Source organism: Equus przewalskii, chromosome 9 (assembly GCF_037783145.1).
Source record: "Equus przewalskii isolate Varuska chromosome 9, EquPr2, whole genome shotgun sequence".
Classification (NCBI taxonomy): Eukaryota; Metazoa; Chordata; class Mammalia; order Perissodactyla; family Equidae; genus Equus; species Equus przewalskii.
The window spans coordinates 72,526,478-72,554,158 of NC_091839.1; the positions used below are offsets into that span (position 1 = coordinate 72,526,478).

At 35.8% G+C, this 27,681-nt stretch overlaps 1 protein-coding gene across 6 annotated transcripts in view; it reads left to right on the forward strand.

Moving 5' to 3' along the window:
- Positions 1-27,681, forward strand: part of TRMT11 (tRNA methyltransferase 11 homolog) — a 58,184-nt gene that overhangs the window by 13,555 nt on the left and 16,948 nt on the right. For 4 of the 6 annotated variants that reach the window (XM_070559353.1, XM_008544733.2, XM_070559352.1 and 1 more), the window contains 9 exons: positions 1,017-1,098; positions 1,187-1,279; positions 1,517-1,651; positions 2,391-2,547; positions 11,833-11,913; positions 14,718-14,882; positions 16,523-16,595; positions 16,721-16,852; positions 23,875-23,995. In XM_070559353.1, the coding sequence (XP_070415454.1) occupies positions 1,096-1,098; positions 1,187-1,279; positions 1,517-1,651; positions 2,391-2,547; positions 11,833-11,913; positions 14,718-14,882; positions 16,523-16,595; positions 16,721-16,852; positions 23,875-23,995 (960 nt within the window). In that variant the 5' untranslated portion in view covers positions 1,017-1,095. The remainder of the gene's footprint in view (positions 1-1,016; positions 1,099-1,186; positions 1,280-1,516; positions 1,652-2,390; positions 2,548-11,832; positions 11,914-14,717; positions 14,883-16,522; positions 16,596-16,720; positions 16,853-23,874; positions 23,996-27,681) is intronic. The other 2 variants (XM_070559351.1, XM_008544738.2) reach the window with 1 other exon arrangement.

Sequence of the window (27,681 nt, forward strand, 5' to 3'; positions counted from 1 at the left end):
TCACTGCTTAAGTGATAGTTAAGTCAGAGGAAAATTGCTGTAGAGGCCCTCTTTCTATAAATTTAAAGAAAGGGTCAAGGAGGAATTTGTTTTCAAAGGATAATGTTCTCAATCCTAATGGCAGCATTGATTACAATTATAAAGTAGTTTGAATTTAGATGTGTAACACTATGCTAATGTATAGACCAAGTTCCATTATCACTAATTCTAAAAACTGTTTAATTGATTGTAATGAATTTTTGGTTGTAATTGTTTAAATGTTCCTTGAAATTGATGGAAACTTGATTTTTTTTTTTTTTTTGAGGAAGATTACCCCTGAGCTAACATCTGCTGCCAGTCCTCCTCTTTTTTTGCTGAGGAAGACTGGCCCTGCGCTAACATCCACATCCATCTTCCTCTACTTTATATGTGGGATGCCTACCACAGCATGGCTTGCCAAGTGGTGCCATGTCTGCACCCGGGATCCGAACCGGCAAACCCCGGGCTGCTGAAACGTGTGAACTTAACTGCTGTGCCACCAGCCCTGATAATATTTTTTTATAGTAAGAATTTTGTTTTTCTAAGTAATAAAAGTAACTAATAGTTCCTAAATGTTACTAAGTAATAGCTAGATATTAATAGTAACATTTTTATCTGGTCATTTTCCTTTTTGTTTTATGGAGAGGACACTGGGAAAAATTGGATTTCCTGCAGCTTTTCACTCATTTCACTAAAATAACAAGTGATTTTACTGCATCATTTGTATTCTAGTATAAAAATATTATGATGAAAACTTGGAAAAATCTTCATTTATGTTAAATTTCTCTTTCTGTATAAAGTTCAACTCCTGTGCATAATTTGGACTTGTGACAAATGCTCTATTTGTTTCCAGGCTGTGTATTTCACATTTATAGCTTAGAAAACTTAGGCAATTATTTTAGTGGAGTGAGCATAAGGAACTAGTGAAGTAGTTGTTACTTATTACTACTACATGAACTAATTTCTACTGAGGTTAGTACCAATCGTTTATTTCCTAGGTCCATATTTGAACTGTGGGGTCATGGAAGATCTTCAGAGGAGCTGTATCGTTCTCTTAGGAGCTACCCTGTGGAGAAGATGGTGCGTAGTGAAAAGTGGTTTCATATAGACATATCTGCAGATACTGTAGAATTTCTAAGCTTACAGATTTTATTTGCTTTTATTTTAGGTTCCATTTCTGCATTCAGATTCAACGTATAAAATAAAGATTCATACATTTAATAAAACATTGACACAAGAAGAAAAAGTCAAACGAATAGATGTAAGTGAATTAGCACAAACCGAAAAACCTATGAGATTAGTGTCCTCCAGCCACTGTTGATATATAATAATACCCAGTGTCTGTAAGTGCTGATTTTGTAGCACATTGTGTGCTAAGTACTTTTCATGTTTTGTCTTATGTAATATTGCTACCAAACTTATAAAATAGGCATGCTTATATAAGCACTATTTTTCCTTTTAAATTTTTGTAGACATTAGGATTGCTTTTATTTTTTAGGCACTTGAGTTTCTGCCATTTGAAGGAAAAGTGAATTTAAAGAAGCCACAGCATATATTCTCTCTTTTGGAGGATTATGGTTTGGACCCAAACTGCATCCCTGAGAATCCACATAATGTTTATTTTGGTAGATGGGTAAGCAAGTATTCTTTTTACCTATTTCAGTTTGTTTCTTTAAAAGCTCAATGTTATGCCTTTGTATTTGACTCTTTATATGTAGAACTTAAAAGCAGCTGAAGAGTCAGAACTACTGTATGAATTAAAATCAGTGAAAAGTATGTGGTTGTGTGTCTTGTGCCGTTTGTTTTTCCAGAGATTCCTGTGAAGTGCAAGAGATTTGTTAGATATAGGGCCTCGCTAGGAGGTGGTGGACCTGGAAGCATGAACACAGGACTTGTCAGAAAGTCTGAACTGCTTTTTAATAAAGCAGAGAAAAGGCAGCGTGCTGTGATAGCTGAGGGGTCTCATTTGGGGAGCTCTTCAGTCTAGGTTTCCATTCTGAACAGACATGAAATACTGCAGGACAGTTCTGCCTGCTTCCCTGAGGCTGTAAGTGTGCGAGTGGAAGCTGTGGCTTATGTTCGAGAATATTGCTGTTTAGGAGAAAAAAGAAGTGGGTAAAGCTTCCTCACCACCAACCCCTGCGTTAATTGCAATCAACTTCAATCCAAATTTGATTTGAAAAGTCAAACTAAATGGGACACACTAAGAAATAAAAGATATTTCTCTGTAACTACCTTAATCACATTTTTAAAATTTAGGGCAGAAGTAAGCGGAAAGAAGTTATCATCAAGATACTGTGGTTTCACTGTGAGTGATTATCTTGAATCTCTTCTGTACAGTTATACTAATTTGAAAATTATCTCTGATCTAGATTGCAGATGGACAGAGGGAGCTTATCGAGTCATACAGTGTCAAAAAGAGACATTTTATTGGAAATACAAGCATGGATGCTGGTTTATCATTTATCATGGCCAACCATGGAAAAGTGAAAGAAAATGATATTGTCTTTGATCCATTTGTTGGAACAGGTATTTTTATTTAATGGTTAAGCTAGTGTAGAGACATTCCTTGTTTTTATTAGTCAAAGTCGTAGTAATAATGCTAAGAGATTAAATGGATAGAATAGTCTTTTAATTATCATTAGATAGTGGCTAAGAGACAACCACGTTTGTGTAATAGCTAATATTTAACACTTTTGTGACTTCAAAGATGATGCTGATAGAATTTTGTGGGGTTTTTCCCCCAAGTAAACCACTAGGGAGGAGTATACCATACATTGCAACAGCATACGTTGTCGAAATGTAAAGCTACGTATGTTACTTAAATAGGAAAACTCTTGAGGGGAAGAAAGACTTGAGTGATAAGATAAAAAAAAAAGTATCCATCTTTTAAAATTGATAACCATATACTTACATGGAGAAGAATGGTTAATGTGCCTTATCTTTGATTTGGTTTGTGGAGGTTTATATGTATGAAAATAAGAAAAGTGACTGAGTATTACTGGGCTAGAGCCTGGCTTCTGAGGCCACGACCTGGGTTCTATACATACTTGATTGGATGTCCTTGTCATTAACTTTGTGTAGAAGTTCTCAAATTCCAAGGTTATTTCATCTGACTCTGCACAGACATTTTCCTGCTTCAACCCATTTTTGCTCGATCTTGCCCATACCTAGGGAGTACTCATGTTTAGGTTTGTCTGGCTAAATTCATTGTGATTCAGATTGTGTGGGAACAAATTAGGCTGTGTTTAGAGTTTCACCCTGTAGCCATCTTTCCCCCTCAGAAACTCCCTAAGCAGAGATGCTGCAATAGCTAACACTGGTTGAATAGTGAACGTGTCAGGTACTACGCTCTGCAATCTAACGTTACTATCTGATTTAATTCTTACAACTGACATGGAGAAACTTTAAAAAATCTTCCTGAGGACATGATGGCACAGAGAGAGGTGAAGTGATTTGGCCAGGGTTATACAGTGTGTAAATTTCACGAGATTCACACTCAAGCAGTCTAACTCCAGAATTTCTGCTCTGCACTACTGTCCTAGAGCTGCCTCTCTCTGCATTAGGATCTGCCAGCCAGCTAGTACCGCATAAACCAACTTGAGGAATATGACCACATGTGACTAGGAAGAAATAGTATTAAAGTCGAGAGATTTCTGTGGAAAATCATCTCTGAAGGAATGATTTTCTGTGTGTGTTGTTGAATTAATCCACTAGCGAGTCTCTCTGCTCCCAGTCCATCATTGTCTCCATATATTCCGCCCCCTGCATACTACTTATTCCTTTCTTCCCTAACCTCATTATCTTTAGTGCTTCCTTCTACTTCTTGAACTTTTACTGGAAATAATGCCAAATTTATAGAAAAGTTATGAGAATAAAAATAGAACAAAGAACACCTACATATCCTTGACCCAGATTAAACTGTTGTTAACAGCCTCATTTACTTTATCATTTGTTTTTTCTTTGTTTATGTACATAACATTTTTTTTCTGCACCATTTGAAAATAAGTTGCATTCATCACGTCCCTTTACCCCTCAAGTGCTTCAGTATATGTTTCTTAATAAGGATATTCTCTTACATAACCACGGTATAGTTTTCAATGTTCGTACATGTACTATTAACACAATACATTAATGTTTATATTTCATTTTTGTTAATTGACCCACTAATGTCCTTTATACCATCTTTTTTTCTTTCCAGTCTGCCATCAAGTATTGTATTTTGTTGTCAACATTTCTTTGATCCCTTTGATATGGAACATATCCAAATCCTTTCTTTTGTGAAATTGGCACTTGCAAACAGTACTGTCCCTCTACCCTTTATTTTTTATCCATAGTGTTCCTCATTTTGGGTCGTTTGATGTTTTCTCATGATTGGATTCAGGTTCCTGGCTGGACTTCTACATCAGTGATTTTGTGTCCTTCTCAGGGCATCCAGATGATGTCTATCTGCCCCTTGTTGATAATGTTAATTTTGATCAGCTGGGTCAGACAGTGTTCGATTTTTTTTTCCCTAGTGTGATTACAGTCATGTGCTGCATAATGACGTTCGGTCAATGACGGACTGCATATATGATGATGATCCTGTAAGATTAGTACCGTATAGCCTAGGTGTGTAGTAGGTTATGCCATCTAGGTTTGCCAAAGTATACTCTATGGTGTTCGCACAATGACGAAATTGCCTAATGAGACATTTCTCAGAACATATCCTCATCGTTAAGTGACACATAACTGTACTACTTTTTTTCCTTTGCAGTTAACAGGCAGTCTGTGGGGAGACACATTAAGACCATATAAATATTCTTTTTCATATCTAAATCCCCCCTCAGTCCTGTCAGGTTGTCAGGTTTAGCATCCATTGATGATTCTTGCCTGAAGTAGCCTTGACTTTGATGCTTACAAGGGGATGATTTTTCAACTCCAGCACTCGCGCCGCATTTACCAGTTGATACTCAGTCTGTTCTAAGGAGGGGCCTTTTCTTCTTTCCTGTGTATTTATCTATTATTAATATGAATTAGTAAATTCCCCCGTTTCCCCCCCCAATGGTCTATAATTCATTACTTTTCTTAATTATTTTGTTCCTCAAGTTCTCCTAGATTTACCTAGTGAGAGCCCTTTCACATTGGATCTGTCTTTGTGACATGTTCCTATCTTCTTTTGTTTTTTTGAGCACTCCCTGGCTCGTCTTCTACCTGCCAAACCCTGGAATGAATCATTTCTCCAGGGAACCCTTGTTTCTTTTGGTGGGGAATGATGTTAGAGACCAAGATCTGGATGCTAGGTATCTTCATTTCTAGACCCTTTAGCCGATAAGCTGGGAAATATATGTGTGTGTGTGTACACAATGTGCATGTAAATGCCTGTGCAAATACACAGACACATATTCCTACACATATACTATCTGTGCATGTTGACATATTTTAGAAATTGTGAGATTTTCACATATACTACAAATTCCAGTCTATCCCCACAAATTTCTTTCTTGCCTACCCCCCTTCCATATTTACATGTACTTCCCTCCGCTGTTAGAACCCTGGTTCCTATCAGCATCAACACACATTTACTCTTTTGCTCATTCCTATAATAAATTTAGAATAATTTCAAAATTGCTTTGCCTATACCACTAAAAAAAAATCCTATTAAAAGATATGTTTTCAGGATATGTTTTTAGTTCCCTACTCTGCCTAAGGGGCAATAAAGTCAAATATTGTGCTTTCTTCTTTTCCCCCTTCATTTAAAATTCAGTTAAGTTCACTTTTTCCAGTTTGCCCTCAGTTTTAGATTTTTACTCCCCCTCATCCTTGTTGGTTTACCTTTATTTATTTATTTATTTTTGTGAGGAAGATTGGCCCTGAGCTAACATTGTTGCCAGTCTTCTTCTTTTTGCTTGAGGAAGATTGTCACTGAGCTAACACCTGTGCCAGTCTTCCTCTATTTTATGTGGGATGCTGCCACAGTGTGGCTTGATGGGTGATGCTCCGTCTGCGCCCAGGATCCAAACCTGTGAACCCTGGGCCATGGAAGCAGAGTGCACAAACTTAACCACTATGCCACTAGGCTGGCCCCTTACTTTTATTTTTAAATATGTAGAAGATTAATTTGCTTCCAAAAGTCACAACTACACAAGAAGGTAGATTCAGAGAAATGTCACTTCCTTTCATATCCCTCCCATCCTGCTTCCTTATCCTGTAGGTGACCAACTTCTTTGTTTTCTAGTTCATTCTTCCTGTTTTTTTTTTTTTTTAAGATAAGCAGATATATGTACATTTTCTTATTTCCACTTCTTTCTTACACAAAAGATAGCATACTATATATGGTTTTTTTTTTTTTTTTTGGAGGAAGATTAGCCGTGAGCTAACTACTGCCAGTCCTGTTTTTGCTGAGGAAGCCTGGCCCTGAGCTAACATCCGTGCCCATCTTCCTCCAGTTCATCTGTGGGATGCCTACCACAGCATGGCTTGCCAAGTGGTGCCATGTCCACACCCAGGATCCGAACAGGCGAACCCCAGGCCCCTGAGAAGTGGAACATGCGAACTTAACCGCTGCACCACGGGCCAGCCCCTATATGTTGTTTTTAACTTTGCTTTTTTCGCTTAACAATATTTCCTAGATATCATTTCCTGTTAGTTCATAGAGGTTGTCTTCATTCTTTTTTTATAGTTATACTCCACGGGCGTAGGGACTGAAATTTTTTCAAACAATCTCCTACTTGGACCGGGTAGTTTTCAATATTTTGCAGTTACAAATAATTCTTGCAGTGAATAATCTTGTGCATACATGCTTTCATAATGTTGGAGATATAGCTCTGGGGTAAATTCTTGTAAGTGGGATTTCTGGGTTGAAGAGTGTATGCATATGTAGTTTTGTTAAATGTTTTCAAATTCCTCTCCATTATGCCATTTTGCATTCTTGCAAGCAATAGATGAGTTCCTTTTCCCTCACAGCTGCTCCATCAGGGTAAATTGTTAAGCTTTTGAAATTTTGCCAGTCTCTTGGGTGAAAATGTTATCTCAATGAAGTGTTAATTTTTATTTTTCCTATTATGAATGAAGTCTAATGACATTTTATATTTAAGGGCCATTTTTATAACTTTTTTGGAATTGTCTTTCATGTCTTTTGCTCATGTTTCTGTAGTCTTTTTGTTCCTCCTTATTTTTAAAAGTTCTTTGTATGTTAGAGACATTAACCCCCCATTTTAAAATGTTTTATATATATATAAATATAAAATAATATATATAAAATATTTTCTCTCAGTTTGCCATTTATCTTTTGACTCTGCATGTAATTGCTTTTTGCCACACACAAGTTTTCCCTACATCCAAATTATAGAGGAATTCAGCTATGTTTTCTTCTAGTACTCTCTTAATTTTAATTTTTCCTTTTAGACCTCTGGTCCATTTGGAGTTTATTTTCTTGTATTTTGTGAGGAATGGGTCCAATTTATCTTTTTCTAAATGCTAAACTCTTTATTAATCCTTAATCTTGTTCTTGGACTTCTAAAAACTCTTTCTGTGAAGTGAGAGGAATTCTTTGAGTTATATTCATGTACGTAATGCTTAATATGCACGCAAACATGTAGACCATACCGTAAAGTTTAAAAACAGAGTTCCTAGAACTATGGGGAAAATTTCCTTCCCTCGATGTAGATGAGGCTGGGTATATTGTGAAATGCTAACTTCCACAGCCATCAAGGTATTGACTACCTCTAGTGTGGTGAGGAGAGGGGAGACCTGCCCCTGATTTGCTTTAGGGCAGCTCCTTAAAGTGGTTAGCATATCTTAGTCATTGGGCAGTTTGTATAAGATAGTTAATGGAAAATTAATTGCAATATTTAAGACAGTTAATAGAAAATTGCAAGAGGTAGATCTCTGCAGAAATGCTGCTAAAATTTTGTAATTTGAGTTTGTATAAACGTAACTTTAGGACTGTACCTAGTTTTTGGTGCTTTTGTTTTGAAACTGGTAATAGCCAACAATTCTGAATTGACACAGTTCTTAAGCACAGTTTGTCCTCTTTCTTGGTCCTTTTGTCTGGTTGATGGGTAGTACCTTCTGAAGGATTGGAGAAATGAGTAGCCCAGTGCCCTCCTCCATGGCCATAGTTTTTCACAAAGTATTTTATGATATTTTTTCCTTCTGTTTCTTTTTTTGTATTTTTTTAATTCAAGTGTTAAATTTTCAGTTTTAAAGATTACAAAACTGATATGTATTAGTTTCCCCAATGCTTTACTTACTGACTGTTGGTGACCTGTGACTATCTCAAGGTATAGACAAACTTCTGGGAAACTGGAAGGAGAGAGAAAATCTTCTCTTGCCTTAACACCTTTCCTTTTTCGTTTAGACAGTCTGCTGCATTATCTAGGATGACATTATGAGCTGCAGAAACACACTTTTCTTTCCATTTTAGCAAATATGTTGTTTTTCACTTTAGTAAGGTTTGTTTTTTCAAAGTTGTGTATCTCCGTTTTCCCAAGGGAGAGGATACATATCATGGGTCAGCTCTCAGTAGTGAGGAAGTGTCTGAACTGCCGCTCTGATTGAGCATCACTCAGAGTGATCGGCGTGAATATGTTGAACACTTACGATGGCACAGGCCTGCCTGCGATATGATACAAGACTTGTGGATGGTCTATAACTCTTATTAACTGAGTGTCCAGCTTTACTTACTTAATTTAATTCAATTTGTTGAATATGTTTATCTAATTGGTAAGCTAACGTATACTTATTTCAATTGCTGCTGACCCCAAAGGAGTGGTATTGTAGAGACTATCACAGAGCAAATAGAGTGAGTTTTCAATCCTTACTCTATCAGTTACTGTGTGACTTTGGGCAAGATTCTTAACTTGTCTAAGCCTCAGTCCCATCATTTGTAAAGTGGTAGTAAGTAATATATTGTGTGGATTAAGTGAGGTAATACATGGATATGAAATTCTCAGCAAGTTAGCTGACGCATAGTAGCTATTCAGTGAACTGTATGGATTATCATTATTTTTGAATTATTATTTTGTTAAGAACTTAGATGCTTTTTTGGTGATGAAAGATGTTAGATATAGCTAATATTGAATGGTGATGGTGAACAATCTTGCCATAAACTCATTTTCAAACCCTTCTTTGGCTGTATTCCAAGATATTCTTAATTTGCAACTGTTGACAAATTATGGCAGCAGGCAAGGAATTTGAGGGTTAAAATTGTAAACTTCTGATTCTTTGTTTATAGTGAAAAATAATTTGTCCCAGTGTCTGCCAATGGCTGTAGTTGGCTGTGATATGATTTTTTGATGGAGCTCTGCAGCCATAGCTCTGATTCCTTTTCCCCTTCCCCTCTCTCAAGTGAGTCAGCTCCTTTCGTAATTGAGAGTACACCCAGGAGGCTATTGTACGCTCCTTGGCCTCTCCTACCTTCACATAGCTCCTGGGTGTAAGGAGAGGAATGTGGCTCCTTTTGAAATTTTATCATTGCAGAATGATAGACACAGGAGCCAGGTTTTGGGAAACCAGCTGTCCTAGTTCTGGGAGGAGACTGAAGAGGAAAAGAGAAGTTAGGAGAGAGAGAGTGGATCTCTGTAGGTCTATATAGTAATCTCTGCTTCCCATTTTGTCCATGGCTGTTTGTGCTCCCCTTTTCCTGAGTCTCATAGTTTGTCTGGTAGAATTTCCATTTTCTGGCAATACCCTTTTGCTCAGGCTGCTAGTTTAATTTATTTGAGTTCTTTTTTAAAAAGGATAAAATAGATGTAGTAGTATCACCATTTTTCCTCCTTTTCTTCTTTTCTTTCAGCAAAACCAAAGCCCAGTTCTTATTTCCATAATTTTGTAAAGCTTTCTACTTAACTCTCTAAAGATGAAAGTCATAAATTAGTTTCTATATCCTAAATAAATTCCATTTATTATATCCTTTCACCTGTAAGATATTACCCTAACCTTAAAGTGGTTACCATTTAAGTAATGAGAATTTAGAACACTGAATTGCTAGTCTAGATCACATACGTGGTATTCTTACACTTGATAGCATAATAAGACATTGAGTGAGTCTCCTCACCTGCCCTCTCAACACTTTATCCCTTGTTTTTTTTATCACCCCTTCTTCCACCAGAAAGCTTCCAAAGAAACTGCAACTGAGGTATAACTAAAGGCAAAAAGAATTTTCAATTTAATTGAAAAAACAACTAGATGATTAACAGTGATTACCCAGTGACTAGTTCAGAGAAGCTAATTTATAATGATTTTACTTAAAAGTTGAAAAGCTTAAGGGCACTGAGTTAACTAACAGATGCAGTCTAACAGATTATTCATCTCCTTCCAGCAGTGTACTCTAAATTGGGTCTTCTCAAAACTCACTCTAACCAAATGGATAAGGTTCTGTTTAAGGAAGCACAGGAAAGCTTTTCTGTTTCCCTTGACAACTAGTTCTTCTAGGTGAGTATCTGCCTTAATTGGCAGAATTGTAGTAATTCCTCGTAATTTGGGTGAAGTGATTTTATGAGTATTCCAAATCATCACATATAGTACGTTTCCTGAAGATGGACTGGTCCATTTACAGAGTAAGAATTGTGTGGTCCTCCTCACCGTACCTCTCGCACAGGTGCTTTTTTAGGTAGTGTAAAGGAACCTAGGTTTTGGTTTCTGCTGTTCTTTGGTCCTCCATTTCTCCTCTTCATGGACTCCAGTAGAAAGTAGTTACAGTATTTTTCATGAGCAAAGTATTTTTAAGTACATGTTACCAAACTATGTTTTAAATGGCTATGGAAGGAACACCATTAATTTATAGATCTTGACCCTCTGGAGGCACTACCCATCTTAATTTAGGAGATTACATTTTAAAAGAATATAAGGGAAAGAACCCTAGCTATTTTCCCCTGTGTGAGTTTGTGCATAATCGAAGAATGCTTACTGATTTCACTCTGACTGACAGCCCTTTCTACAGTATAGCTATTAAGACTTGCCCAAGCATTGAGAGCATGTTAATTTGGATGATTTACAAAAAGTGGAGGTGAATGAAAAGTACAATTATTAAATTATTTAACTTTGTAAATTTTTTCTTAAATAATTTAAAAATATTGTCACCTTTTATTTTAAAGGAATTTCATTAATGTTTTAATCTTTATTAGATTTTTCTCCATGTGTGAGCTCGTCCCACCTACCAAATTACTTAATCCAATCAGATGGTTTTGAGACATTTGTTTTCACTTTGATCACAGCACTAAGTAAACAGAAGTCATTGTATTAATTATTTTTGTGTATGTTTGATAATAGTTATTCATAAATTCATATTTACAGTTTAAGAGATAATTGCTTCACTGCTTATAGAAGTAACTATTCTTCCTAATGTTTTAATTGCAAAGATTAATGTCTTATATATCAATTGTGCCCTCTTTAGTTATTTGAAACTGTGACTTCAGTGGCAGTTGAGCCCAATTATCAGAATTTATTACCAGCTGTTTGCTTATAGCAGCCTTGTATCCTCATTTTTAAGAAAGGAGGAAGATGGTTTGTATAGACCTCTGAAAATAAGGTGAAAATCACTAAACATACATTATTTTGACCAAAAGAAGATAATTTTCTCTAAGTAGTGCTGGTGAAAGTAATGATGCCAGGGCATACATTAATTCCTTGCTCTGTGACCAATGTAGTGAGCACAGTTTAGGGGTTTGTTTTTTCAGTTCTGAGGTCTGCTAAATATGGCCAGGACCAGTGTCATTCTAGGGTACTGTGCCTGCAGCTAGTTTGTAAGAATCTGGATCAGATTAAATAGGGGAAGAAACAAGAGTCTGGGACTTTCTGGTTAACAGATCATAATTGTGTGATTTTTTTTAGGTGGCCTTCTGATAGCATCTGCACATTTTGGTGCATATGTGTATGGGACAGACATAGACTACAACACAGTTCATGGCTTGGGTGAGTAGAAGTTTTAGTTAGCATTAAAGTCTTTGCTCTTGTACCAAATGAGCCTTTAAAATAATTAAATAGTTTTATATGGCATTGTACATCTATTTCTAATGTTAAAATGCAGAGTTGTGATATAATGTAGTTTCACTTATTTTTACAACAATAAAACTTCATTGGGTATTTGCTTTTTATGAAGTATCCAGTATGTGCAAAGTGATCTCTTGGGGGAAACACAAAGATGGATAAGAAAAAGCCCTCCCCTCACAGGTATTTGTAATCTTAGTAAGAGCTATTTTTTTGGGTTTTTTTTTGGTGAGGAAGATTGGCCCTGAGCTAACCTCTGTTGCCAATCTTCCTCTTTTTCCCTAAGGGAGAGCGTTGCTGACCTAACATCTGTGCCAGTCTTCCTGTACTTTGTGTGTGGGACACTGCCACAGCATGGTTTGATGAGTGGTGTGTAGGTCCCTGCCTGGATCCAAACCCATGAACCCTGAGCAATTGAAATGGAGCACTTGAACTTAACCACCACGCCACTGGGCCAGCCCCGAGAGATTTTTTTAAAAATAGGCAAACTATAAGGTTGTGAACTTGCTGGGAAAGAAGTAGGAGAGAAGGGACTAGCCATTTTTAGTCAAGATGTCCATGTTAATAAAATACACAGTTTCTACAGATTACGACCATTCTTTTATTCAGTAATCATACATTGAGTGTATGCTGGATTAATTTCTAGTCCTTGAGTACCATATACATTTTTAATTTCATAACTGACCGAAACATCTTTGAAACAGATAAGGTGACAATAACTTTAAAGATGCTGCATTAGACTCAGGGTAACTTAGGACAAGCATCTGCTTGCTTTTGAGGCAATTTTGGAAAATATTTTAAACTCTAGAAGCTTAGGTAATAATGTTTAATTGAATGGAATTGAATCAAACTGAACAAGTATTTCTTTATAGCTGAATGGTATTAAAAATGTCATATTTCATTGATTTTGAAATTGTTTGTGTTTATGTTGGTATTCCATTGTTGTAACTAAAATCAACCCTTAAAACACTCTTTTCTTTTTTCTCACCCAGTGAAGTTATTATATAGGTGAGAATTTCTTATACCTTTTCTTTTGCTGAAGCAATTTGATATATTGTACTTGATGGCCTATCTTTTTTCCTACCTTGACTATAAGGAATTCAGTAATATTTATCATAAGGAAAGTGAGTTATGTTTTATCAAGTTCACCTAAATGGGCTAACCAGAAGACGATATGCTCTGTCTGCAGTATATTAGAGTAGACAGGGTGCTCAGAAGAATAATTCCAGTTTGCTTTTAGTAGAAGCAGTATGTTTGCTTTAAGAAAATAGTCCTATATAATTTATTTGAATTTTTATTTATGAAGTTTCTGTTTAAAAGTTATGTTATAACCTGTAGTCTACTTGGATAGAGTTCTGATTGAGGTTGAGTTTCCTTAGAGCCGATCCAAGATGCTGTTAGACGTGCCTGCTGTTTCCTGTGCTTCTCACTCTTTCTGTACTCTCAAGTAGTCTCAAGTTTCTCCTGTTTTGAAACCTTTTCTATCAATCGTGCAGGGGTCCTGTAGCTACCACTTTGTTTCCCTCTTCCTTTTGCCAAAGTGCTTCTTTAAAAACTAGTATTTATTTGCCATTTCTTTTTCTTCGTCTCTCTCTCTGCTGCCTGTTATTTTCTAGCTTCCGTGTCTGCTGAAAACTCTTACTAACCCCCAGATTTACAGCATTTGGCAGTGTCAACCTCCGTAAAGCCTCCCTTGGTTTCCTAGACACTGCTCTCATCGGATGGTACTTTTATTTCTTTTACTGTCTGTCTCAGTCTCCTTAAGTCTGTGCAGTTTTCTTTGATGTCTGTTTGCATGTTGCTTTTCTCTGGGCAGCTCTCTTTGACTCCATCTCCTATCGCACTACATGTTGTACAGAGTCATGTCATTCTTCTCCTTTTGATTTTTAACTTTTGTTTTTATTGTGAGGTAGATCGTAATACAAAAGAGTTTATAAAAATAGAAGAATAATTGTAGAACAGACACTTATGTAACTGCCAGCACAGTTAATAAAAAATGTCATTCATTCTTATGGATTTAACTTAAGTTTATATACTATCTCCCAAGTGTATCTATTCTGGCCTCCAGCTGCCTGCTGAATCTCTTTTCTGAATGTTCTGTAGGAACCTCAAGGTATAGTACGATTGATAGATCTCAAGTGAGTCTCATCTTTTTCGCTAAGCTTGTTTTTCTTCTTGATTTCTCCAGTCTTAATTAACGGTGTCCACTGGTGTCTCCTAGACTAGAACTTTTGAACTTCTTCCTTGGACCTCCTCTTTAACTTTTTGTGTGTAATGCCTCCATTTTGCCTCTCTCCGTGGTCACAGCTCCTGCATTTCCCAAGTTAGCTCTTGTCACTTCTCTTGGTTTTATCTGATTCATAGGAGTCATATTCTGCATGGGACTGTTTTGCCTGAGGAAAGGGACCATGTTCTGTTCAACTCTGTTTACTGGTATATGCTTTGAACTCAGTTAAGTATTGAATGAGTGTTTTTAGGCAGTTTTACTTGAAAGGTGACTGGACAAAATAAGTTAGACATCAGTATATTTTACTGCTCAAAATGTATTTTTATAGTAAGTTGAAATAAAAATAATTGTTTATTTGTAGAAATAAGATTAAGATTTTAAATGAAAGCAAGTCTTATTTGAGTAGATGTAGGTTTAGATGAGTTAAACATTACTTTTAGCTAAATGACAAGAAGTAAGAAGGCTCTATTTGATTTGGTACTTTCTCTTTCTTTCCCTTCAGGAAAGGCTAGTAGGAAAAACCAGAAATGGAGAGGACCAGATGAAAACATTAGGGCAAATCTTCGTCAGTATGGTTTAGAGAAGTATTACCTTGATGTCCTGGTTTCAGATGCATCTAAGCCTTCCTGGAGGAAGGGCACGTATTTTGATGCAATCATCACTGATCGTAAGTTTATTTTTATATGAAAGTAGGAGTAGGATTAGTTTCCTAAAGTCATTTACATTTAAAGTACAAAATTTATCAACACACACACAGAAACGCCAACTTGTGCTAGTATCCCCCCTTCCCTGACTTCTTGGCATAGTGAGGAGGAAAAAATTATGAGTTTAGGGCAGGATACCAATATAACTAAGTAGTTAAAAGCTTACTATTTTGTTTCTTTAAACTACATAGATTAACTTGTCATCCTTTTTTTCTCTTTAGCTTATTTTTTGAGGCATATGTTTGTTTTTTATGCTTGTTTTATATTGGACTGTAATTGTTTACTGGTATACCAATTGGAGCCAAAATGTTATTTGCCATTATGGTGTCAGATTTTGAAGAAGAGAGTTTCAGCTATCACACATTTCCCCACGTGGCAACTCTTGTGTTTTTTTTTTGTAGTGCGTGTTTTCACTGGCGTCTCCTTTCTAGAGCGACTTGAAATTTGGGGTTCTGCGAACCACTGGGCTTGTGAACCCACTGAGCTTCAGGGCTGTGCATGAGAACTTGTTTTCTCCTGCTCTTGAGTTCTTGAGCTCTTCGGGCCTCTTTATCTAAGAAGAGATCTGCCTTTCCTATAGCGTTTGGCAGTAAATTTGTAAATAGTGGCAAAATGTATCTCAACTGTTCCATCTCAGCGCTCTTCAGTTCTTTGGTAACTTAGATGGTTTCAAATCTAAGAAAAGAAAACTTTTCAAGGTATTACAATGTCAGTGTGAATGTAATTCCTGAAAATTGGATGACTCTTTTTTTCCTTTGAGCTGTATATATATTTTTAATTTAGGTAACATTGGTTTATAACATTATATACATTTCAGGTGTACATCATTATATTTTGACTTCTGTGTGTACTACATTGTGTTCACCACCAAAAATCTAGTTTCTATCCATCGCTGTACAAACATCCCGTTTTATCCCTTTCGCCCTCTCCCCACCCCCCTTCCCCTCTGGTAACCACCAGTCTGTTCTCTGTATCTATGAGTGTGGGGGGGGTGTTGTTGTTGTTTCATCTTCTGCAGGGTGACTTTTTATTAACCATCTACTTTAGTATTTGGTGTCACTCTGTGTGTATATTTATAAAAATACATACTTGTTTTCTTAGTCAATTGAGGGTAAGTTGTATATATACATTGTGGCTCCTTACCCTTATACTTCAGTATATATTTCCTAAGAATAGGGATAGAATCTTAGATAGCCAAAGTACAGTTATCAGTTTAGTAAATTGATACAGTGCTTTAATCAATTCTTTAATAAAGTCATGTTCTTTGTAGCAATATTTTTCCCCCTGGTGCAGTATCCGGTCTAGTGTCAGGTATTGCGTTTTGTAATCGTATCTTTTGGGCCTCTCTTAATTTGTAACACTTTCATGGCCTTTCCTTGTCTTTTATGACGTTGACGTTTTTGAAGAACCCGGTCACCTGCCTGCCCTCTCAGTGTTTTAAATAGAATGTTCTTTATGCTATGCATTCTCAGCTAGAATATTGCATAGTGATGATGTTGCGTTCTTCTCAGGGTGTGACACCTGGAGGCACGTGATGCCCATCTGCCCCTCATTGGTCATAGGTGACTTTTGATTATCCGTGTTCCCAATGTTTTTTATCTAGCTCCATATGGAATCAGAGAATCTACAAGAAGAACAGGTTCACAGAAGGAAATACCGAAGGGGATGGAAAAATGGTAAGTGAGAGTTAAATGTGATATATTACTACTCTGAGAAGAAGCATGTTGCTTCTTCTTAATTAACTTAGTTGAACAGTCTTAAAGTTTTTCACTGATTTTGAAATTTTCTTTTCTTTGTCTAGTCCAGAAAGCCATGTTCCTGTTTCCTTGAGTTATCATCTGAGTGATATGTTTTTTGACCTGTTAAACTTTGCAGCTGAGACCCTCGTATTAGGTGGAAGACTAGTCTATTGGTTACCTGTGTATACACCAGAGTATGTAATATTAAATAATTTTATTTTTAATTTCATTTTCTTATGGTATTTATATATCTAGTGTAATTTTTTCCCTATCTCTAATTATATTCAGGGTAAATGTCTTTGTATTTAATGTGTATGATAGCCTTTATTTACTCACATATGTTTATAAAACAGGCCCCTTTCTCTTAATGATTGAGTCGCCCTGACCTTTTTATTTTATATCAGGGATTGGCAAACTATAGCCTGTGGGCCAAATATGATCCTTAGCCTGTTTTTGTAAGGCACTTGAGTTAAGATTGGCCTTTACATTTTTAAAGGGTTGTTAAAAAGAAAAAAAAAATAATAAGAATATGTGACAGCAACATATGTGGCCCACAAAGGCTAAAATATTCACTATCTGGCCCGTAGGAGGAAGTTTACCAACCTCTATTGTGTACCACACTTAGCTCAGTGCCTGATATGTCATAGCTGTTCAGTAGCTGTTTTGCCAGGCCACAAACGTGGGTAATTTTTAACGACTTAGCTGAACAATTCATCTGTTACTAGTTGGCTTTCATATATATTGGCTATTATGATCACCTTAAATGCAGTAAATCTTTTTTAAAAGCTAAGACTAAAATAAGAGCTGTATGTATATTTAAAGCCCTCATTGTGTTCCACATTATTGGTTTGGGTTTATTATTCACTAATTATTAATTATAAACAGTGATGTACATCAACAATGACAGACAAGATGTCTTGAACAAGACAGGATCTTTAGATTTGAAAGATAGTGTCAGGCTCAAAATGTGGCTGTTTCTTCAATCTGCCATAGAAATCTATTTTAAAAAATTATTTTAATTCCTGTATTTGCTATACATAATTGTACAGAAGCGTTTTAGAATAGCCTTAACTTGTCTGTCTTTTCATGATGCTGGTTGGTCCCCCAGCAGTTGGAAGCTTTGCTGTTTTTTGTTGGTTGTTTCGTAAATGTTGTATTGGAAGTTACGATGGTCTATCTTTAGTCATATGTTTGTTATCAGCTGTTAAGACTGTGCACATTAATGCCCAGACCCTTAAAACTAGGCTTAGGTTCTGTTGCCAGGGATGGCATGAACCTAATTCCATTTAACCTCTTCATTTTAGGAATAAGGAAAATTAATTCCAACGAGTGAAGTGACTTGTCTGAAGTTAAAAGCTAGCTAGCTAATTGGTTTCCTTATTCCCAGTGCGTTGTTCACTCAATTCAACATCCTACCAGATCTCAGGTATCTGGTATATGATGAGATAGATGGGATTTTATTAATATTTTCAGAGAAGAGCATAGTTGTTAATTTCTATGCAAAAGTGTTTCCTGTCTTAGAGAAGCTGAATTCCAGCAACAAGCATACTTGTCTTTTTGCTTTAATTCAAGTTTTAGGGCTAAAGTTTTTCAAAATTTATTTTGAAATAATTTCAGACTTACAGAAAAGTTTCAAATACAGTACAAAAAACTTGTATGTCTCCCCTCATCCAGATTTTCCAAATATGTGTTTAACATATACCTACTCCACCTCCCCTTGCCTCACCCATTATATTAATCACATTCCCATTATCATTAATCTTTTTTGGAACTCTTTGAGAAGTTTTGGATATGATGTCCCATCACCCCTATATACTTCATGGTATTTCTCGGATACAAGAACCTGCTTGTCAAATCACCATCAACCCCTGAAGTTTGGAAATCAGCATTGATAACACTGCTGTCTAGTTCATGTACCCCATTCAAATTTCACCAGTTGCAGTCCATCCAAGAAAATGGACTGCATTGACCCATCATGTCATTCTCCTCCAGTGTGGAATATTTCCTCATCTTTTGTGTCCTTGACCATTTTATAGAATATGTGGTTTATATTCTGAAGGTTGACCCTTAGCCAGGATCCATCTCATGTTTCTTCTATGACCAGACTTAGGTAGTGCTCTTAGTAGGAATACCCCAAAAATGATACTGTGTTCTTCATGCATTGCATCTTGGGGTGCACAAAGTCAACCCCTACTAGAGATCTTCAACTTGATAATCTGGTCGTGTTGTTCTCTGTCAGGTTTCTCCACTTTGAGTCATCATTTTCTCCTTTAGTTAGTATTTCATGGGGGAGATATCCCAAGATTATACCAGTATCTTGCTCTTCATCAAACCACTACTCAGATTGACAGCTCCATTCTGGACAACCACCATAATGATGATTTTTCTCTTTCATCATTCCTTTTGCATTTGTAAGTTGGCATTCTACTGTAAGGAAGAGTTTTCTCTCTTCCTCCCATTAATTTATTGATTTATGTTGATGTGGAGTCATAGATTCCTATATTATTCATTGGGTTATAATTTATTAGTATCATTATTTTGTTGCTTTAATTGTCTCAGATTTGATCAGTGGGAGTCTCTTTGAGGTGGCTCGTCTGTCCTTTGGAAATATCCCCCTTTGTTTTTGTGTACTTCTTACTTTCTGGCATTTCTGACCACTACTTTGAGTTAATTATTTAATTATAATTGAAATTAAACATAATTAAGAATATCTTTTGTTGGGCCAGCCCCAGTGGCCTAGTGATTAAGTTTGGCGCACTCTGCTTCGGTGGCTCAGGTTCAGTTCCCAGATGCTGACCCACACTGCTTGTCTGTCAGTGGCCCTGCTGTGGTGGTGGCTCACATTTAAAAAAAAAAAAAATTTGAGGAAGATTGACAACAGATGTTACCTCAGGGCGAATCTTCCTCACCAAAAAAATATATATATCTTTTTAAAATTTATTCATTTCTCTTTATAAAAAGTTAAATTTGAGATAATTTTAACTATTTTTAATACTCTTGAAGACCTTAACAAATGGATATTTCTTTGGTGGCTTCTCAATTTTAATAATTTTCAACAAGGGGAAATTTCCAAATGCGTGTAACCAAAAGGATATTTCAGAAGTATAAAAGGGAGATGTATTTTTATCACTTCTTTCTTTCTTTCTTTTTTAACCTTATATGTTTTATCAAGTGACAGATTTCATCTAGGTATATGGCTAGCACATAGACAGGAAGACCACTATGGCATTTACTTCCTTGACTTAGTCGTCCCTGGAGAGTTATTTCCAGGTCCTCTGATGTTCATTACTAGACTTCTGTTGTGTCTTCTCCTCCCCTTCAGCCTAAGGTGATCTTATTAATGAATTAATTTTTATTACTAACTGTTAACTTATTAATGAACTTAGTTTGTCTTAAGTTTGTGTTAGGAAATGAACTCTTTTCATTTTTGCTGCATACATCATCCAAAATCTTTGCTGTTTTTAAAATAACATGTTAATGATGAATTTAAGACTAAAGTCACCTGCAAAAGTTTGAAATAATGTTCTAGCTTCTGAATTAAACAATTTAGAATTAGTTTGATTTTGTTGTATTGAAAATATAATTTTTTTATTCGAGCAGAATAAAGAATTCACTTAAAAAGTATACCTTAGCACAAGTTAATTTTAAAACATTTGTGTTTTTGATATAGTGAATATAGGCTTTTAGTCCTACTATTGAATCAGTTTACTCAGCCAAATCCTGTTATATGATTGAAGTTTAAAAATAAGATTACATATTATAATCAAGTTCAGGTATTATTTTCTAAACCCAGGACATTTTGTAAAGTATAAAACATAATAAAAACAAAATACTATCTAAAAGCTTAGTTATTTGTGAAGAATGGTCAGAGTGGATGATTGAAAAGGATTTTCTCACTGTTTGGCAGTTTAAATTGCAGTGCAGAAACTGCTGCTCAACACGCTCCTGCTGCTGTTCTTCCTCTCAGCTGCCTTCTCCCCACTCCAGCGTGTGGGTTTTTTGCCAGCATCAGGATACTCTGTCCATGTTGTATCTTTTCACCTTTGTTTATTCTGTTTCCATTGCTTGATATACTCTTCCTTCTTTCTTCAGCTGGTAAAATTCTAGTCATCTTTCAAGACCTGGCTTAATTGTCACCACCTCTTTGACACTTTCCCAACCCTTCCCAGTGGAATTAATCCATCTTTCATCTGCACTCTCAGAGCAGTTTATTCTTATCACTCATAGAAACTTAGCGTGTAAAATTACTGTAGACTGTTGGTGTTTGTGGGTTTATTATTCACAATTTCAACTACTGTACTTACAGATGACCCTGAAGATCTGTGTAGTGTTCATTTGGACAAGGCATAAATTCAACTCATGTGTCTGATGTTACAGGAGTTGCTAAGCTACTGAGTGAGTGTAGCTGTTGCCCAGGTTCCACTATCCATATCGTGTTGTTTTCTAAATATTGTTACACACAGGTGACTCTGAAATGATTAGAAACTGTGTTTCTTTGTGAAAGATGTCCTTTAATAGAAATCTATCTGCTAACGTTCATGATAAAAATAATGACAAAGTGAAGAAGACTAATAAAGTGCCTTGAAGTAGAATTTGGGGATAAATTTTATTTGTAATAAAATGAATTTTGTGGTGGCTCAGAGCAGTCAGGAGAACATGGTTTTCATCTCTCATTTAGGAAAGAGGAAAAAGTGATTCCTTAAACTGTTTTCAGTAAGGGCTCCAATCAACACAAAATCTGTTTCTCAGATGGGAGGTGAAATTCTCGTGACATTTGGAAATAGTTAGCTTGAGGCATGAAGATTCACAGGAAAATAAGCAACTGTCAAAATTGATTCATGGAAGAGCTAGGGGCCTATACACACAGTTCTTTTTTGCTTTGTTAAAAAAGTTGAAATATAATTTGTATACCATGAAAGTGACCCTTTTAAAGTGTACGACTCCATGATTTTTAGTATATCCACAAAGTTATGTGACTCTCACCACTATCTAATTCTAGAACATTTTTTATCACCGCAAAAAGAAACCCTGTATACTTAAGCAATCACTACTGCTGCTGTCCCTATGTGCCACTTAATCCATCTCTGTGGATTTGCCTATTCTAGCCGATTGAGATTTTACGTAGATGTTTAGATTGTAGGGAGTAGTAATAAAGCCAGGGAATTGAGATAGGATGCTATACTATCATACCAGTCCGGGCATAGTACAGATTGATAGCTTCTGCTCAGCACTTTGCAAACAGCTCATTCGTATGAAATATATTAATAAATGTATTAGTAAAGAATATCTTGTTAACTGCTATTTTTTATTTTTTAGCAGGGTATTGTGGGAGTATACTATTAAACTGATTGGTTCATTAATATCATAGAGTAGTGGTTAAAAACAAGTTTGTTAATGATAATGATAACCCAAAATGATGTTCCTTCAATGCTTGAACTTGCAGATCAAGTCAAAAAGGTAATCTAAAACTTGTAAATATGTTTTTTTGCTGTTAGCTGAATGCTGGTGACTTAATTTCACCAGTTTAGCATCATTCATGTCATAAATATTAATTAAAATTATATTGGTTTTGTACTTTTATATTTGATTTATAAATTTGTTTTTGGTTTTATAGTTATATAAGGGAAATAAGTATAAGAAATTTATATCTATTTTATTTTTGTATATATTTAAGTATCATTTTAATAAAAACACTTTGTAGCTCCACCAGGAAATAAAGGGTTATTTTTCCTTTACAAAAGGGTACATTACTAAGTTTGACAAACAGTTTCAGACATCTATAAACCCTGTTGTTTGCAAGTTTAAGGAAAAGGCTATGTCTCCTCTCTGTTAACACTTTTTATTTTAGTCTGTCAACCATGGTGTAGAATGTATTCCTTCATATCATAAATGCTTTCTATGAAGACTCCAAATTTGATGTCAACTAATGTAATAGAAGTACAACATTTCCAACTATATAGTGAACATTAGAGAATTATTAGGTAGAGTGAAATCTCAAATGGTCATTGCTTGTTGGAAAGCCCTAAGGAAGGAGGCAGAGAGTGACTTCAAGAGAATTCCTTCCACTGATAATAAAGTGAAGTGCATTATGAATGTTGCTTGGCAAGTGGGTGATGAAGGTTTTGAGCAGGTGGTTGAGGTAATGAGGGAGAGCTTGTTGAAGGTCAGAGAGACCTAGAGAAGTAAGTAAAAGAGTGTGGTGAGGACAATGTTGATGCATTAGAACTGGAAGCTGCGATAATGGTGGTCTTTTACATGAAGTGCTAATCAGCACCTTTTGCATTTTGGATCAGAGCTTTACAATTTCCCACATAATAAATGCTTGCAGAAGCTATCTAGAAAGGTAAGAAGATTTTCAAAGGAAAAATAAAAACTGGCAATCGGTATTCTTAATCATACCCATACCTAGTGAGCCCCTCCCCTGCTCTTCTGCCGAATTCTGCTCTCTATAGCCGTTTTCCACACGTCTTTCTCCTCTTTCTTCTGCCCAGATTGATGCCAGCAACCTGTCAGGTGTCAGGTTCTGAATGACTAGCCTGACTGTCCTGCTTTCTCGGTGTCATCATCTCCATTCACACAGGACATGTGCTACACAGCAGCAGTCACCACTGCCATCATCATGGCATTGGTTTTATTTCGTGGTTAAGGTGACCAGAGAACTGATGTCATCTGTAGTGTTTATTTTAGTAGTAGATTATTTGAACTTTTGTTCTGTATTTGTAAAGTTAATGGAGGTCTCAAGATGCCATTAAAATTTTGCAGGGGCACTTCATTTTATAGGGAAAAATGTGTTCTATAGTGGACTTTATACTGTGGGAATTTATAAAAATCTCCAGATGACGATGTCAAGGGGTTGCTGTACAATGTATTTCTGCCCATGTTACATGGTCTCGTGGGATCTTTAGGATGGAATCATTGTCTTGTATTTTTGTGGTTTAAATGCTTGGTGCTCTACAACAAAACATACTTGTATCCTCTCTCTCTTACAGGTAAAAAGTTAAAACTGCTTTTTCTGGATGTAGTAATATTAAAATACTTCACTTTTTAAAAATATGGCTTGTTTATGACTTACGGGTTATATGGGTTAGCATTTGTGAATTAAAATAGTACAGCATGTAATGGGAGGATGTCCCATACCACACTGGATAAACCCCATGACCATCCTGTGTGTGGTGTACACATGAGTGTTCTTAACAGTCAGCTGTTCTTTCTTCAGATACATTGAAGAGATGGTTCCCTCGCACCCTTGCCTGAAACTCATTAGCAACTGTGAGCAGAAGCTTTCCAGTCACACATCAAGGCGCTTGATAACAATGGAAAAGGTGAAGAAGTTCGAGGTAAATTATCCTAGTAGTTTTTGGATAAATTATGAAAGAACCCGAAGTAGATTTTTTCTAGTTTTCCTCTAATGGAGTTTGGGACTGTTAGTCCTTGATTTTTTAATAATTATTTCTGAATTCAGGAAGAGGCAGATATGAAGAGGTTTTTGGCATTTGGTGGGATTTAGAGGGTAGGAGTAAGATATAGAAGTTGAAGAGAAGAATAGAAATAAAAGTTGACTTTAACTTCCCAGGATTTATTTGACATCCTTGTCACTAACTCAATTATAAAGCAGAGAACTCTTAGTTAAACAACTATTTTCTAATTAGCAATCTGCTAGTTACTATTTTATCCAAAAGCTGAATCTACTTGATTGCAGACTATGCTGAAGAGAACATGTCACTTTATATAAGGAGAAAGTAATTTTCCCCCATCTGTTAGGGCCCAAGACTTGTTCTCTTTCCTTGTCTCACACACACACATACACACACGTATGCATAATTAATTTAAGCTTGAGAAGAAAGAACAAAACATCTGTTATTTCATGTCCAGATCAGAATTGATATGAATAATGCCTCATAATGGAGCTTAATAAAATCTACAGAAGGCTCCTTGGGCTCTGCTTATCTATATTGACAACCAGAGCTCTCCCAAATTCTCCAGAAACTTGGGCGAGCCCCATCTTTGCTTTGGATCTGTAGGGCAGGTAGAAAAGAATAGGGTGTTACTGCCTGAAGATTTTCTCATACCCATCTCTGCTCTGCATTTGATTTTTTTCATCTAATTCATAGCTTATGGATTCTTTCACAGTAATGAAACCTAATATTTGTAGAGTGCTTTTCTATATATTGTTTTATGTATTTGCTTTCGTCTCCATTTGCTCTCTGTCTCTAATTTAGATCTTTATTACCATATACCTGGTTTATGCTGATAGTCTCCTAAATTATCTCGCTTGTTCCATTTTTCACACCTCTAGTTCTTTCTTGTTAAACGAATCTTCCTAAAACACCACATTCATTATGTCACTTCTTTATGCAGAAATTTTAGTGACTCATTTTTATTACTGAAAAAGGTTCAGAATTTTCAGTGTGACATAAACTTTCCTCAATAATTAGGCTCCACTATCAGGGTATTTCAGAAAGCTAAGCTGTATACATATATAAGTAGTTGATTGGTGTCTACTTGGTGTGTGTATGTATTTGTATACTCACATACATATATATGCAAGGTATATGTGATGTAATTAAAATGAGAGTATCTGGTAGTCAATTTTAAAACAAATACTAGAAGTTTATATTCAAATGACATATATCCTTTGGGTGGCATCTTGTATTCATTACATTTATGTCATAATTATTCAACATGTTCTTGAAACTTTTAGATTAATATTTAAAGAAATATATTCATATTAAACAGTTATTTTGCTTTATAACACCACCTTGCTTTTCTTCAAATTGTATTTACTGGTCTTTGCTGCTCACATTTCGTATACCAGACAGGTTACTTAATTGTTGTGTTTTGGAAATCAAATCCTGTTCCAAGGATGATAATTACCATTAAACATTTAAAACAATAAGCAGATTCAGAAATCCCAGAAGAGGGGTTCCAAATTGTTTAACATAGTGATAACCTTCCAAAGTGACAATTTTGAATGACTACCATTTATTTGGATATACAGTAGAAACCGTCTCAACTAACCTCCATTTCAAACTTAGTTGATTAACCAGTCCTGGCTATTCCTGCTCTAAAACACAATGCCTAATGCCTGTAATATGTGAGATACTTTCAGCTGGTGAGTTGCTTGATCTTTACTATATCTGTACACTTCTGTACCTACTAGCTGCATTGTCTGTTTACCATGAGTTGGTTGTGTTTGTTCTATGAGCTGTTTATGCCAGTTATATTTGTTGTGGTAATTATGTAACTTAAATACTAGTTAGACCAGTGAAATATGAATGTGAGAATAAAGTTGTCATTTCTGTGAAAACTAAGTCAAATGCTGTAGAAAGATAGGATAAAGTGAATTGCTAAAAAAGAATCTTGGATTGGGAATGGGTGAGATAAACTATAAAAGTTTGGAGAAAAGTTATCACAGTCTAGGTTTCTGTACCCAGACTGTTTTGTAAGAGTCTTTAAGTTCCTGCATCATTTTGCAGAAGACCAAAACTGGAAATCTTTTTAAGTCTTAATTCTATATCAAAAGATTGACAAATGAATATACAATTTTTTAAGTTAAAATAAGATGTTTACTGTATTTACAAAGCATTTTAATTTTTCCTGCTTTTACTGACTTTTTCAATTAACCAACTGTAGTTAGGGCTGCCATAACAGAATACCACAGACTGAGTCGCTTAACAGAAATTTATTATCTCACAGTTCTGGAGGCCAGAAGTCTAAGGTCAAGGTACCGGCAGGTTTGGTTTCTGATAGGACTTTTCTTCTTGGCTTGCAGACAGCCATCTGTTGCTGTGTCCTCTGTGCACACACGCTGGTGTCTTTTCCCATTCTTATAAGGTCACCAGTCTATTGGGTTATGGCCCCACAATTATGACCTTGTTTAACTTTAATCACCTTCTTTAAGGTCCTGTCTCCAGGTACAGTCATATTCGGGGTTAGGGTTTCAACATAGGAATTTTGAGGGGACACAGTTTGGTCCATAACACTAGTGATTACAAGTCTATAGTACATTGAATGAGAGGCTTCTGTTATATGTTAAAGTATACTGTTTTCATATTCTCCTAGTTAGTTACTTCTCATGTATATGTTTATCTTTTAGTATTTTGAGGGAAGTAAGGCATTTGATAATTCAAATAGTAACATTGTAGCTCTTAGAAATCACAGCACTTAATGTAATTATTTGAGTTAATAATAGTAATAGTAACTAACATTTATGTGCCAGGCACATGAGTAATATGCGTAAAAAACAAATATTACCTATAGATTTTGTAGTTTTAAGTCTTGATATTAGAAAATAAAGTGAAGGGCATCAGCATTCTTTTTCTTTGTTGAGGTATAATTGACATATTATGTTAGTTTTAGGTGTACAACACAGTGAGTCAATATTTGTGTACATTGCAAAATGATCACCACAATAAGGCTACTTAACAGTTGTCACCACACATAGTTACAAAGTATTTTTTCTTGTGATGAGGATTTTTAAAATCTACTCTTAGCAACTTTCAAATATGCAATAAATACAGTATTATTAACTATAGTTACCATGCTGTACGTTACATCCTCATGATTTATTTATTTTATAACTGGAAGTTTGTACCTTTTGACCACCATCACCCACTTTGGCTCACCCCCTGCCCCCACCCTGAGCAATCACCCATCTATGCTCTATATCTATGAGCTTGGTTTTTTTGTTTTGTTTTGTTTTTGTAGATTCTACACATAAGTGAGATCATACGGTATTTATCTTTCTCTGTCTTATTTCAATTAGCATAATGCCCTTGAGGTCCATTCATGTTACAAATGATAAGATTTCATTCTTTTTTTATGGCTGAATAGCATTCCAGTGTGTGTGTGTGTGTGTGTATGGTTATGTGTATGTATATGTATATATATACACCCCACATTTTCTTTATCCATTCATCCATTGATGGACACTTAGGTTGCTTCCATATCTTGGCTATTGTCAATAATGCTGCAATGAACATAGGAGTGCATGTATCTTTTCAAATTAGTGTTTTTGTTTTCT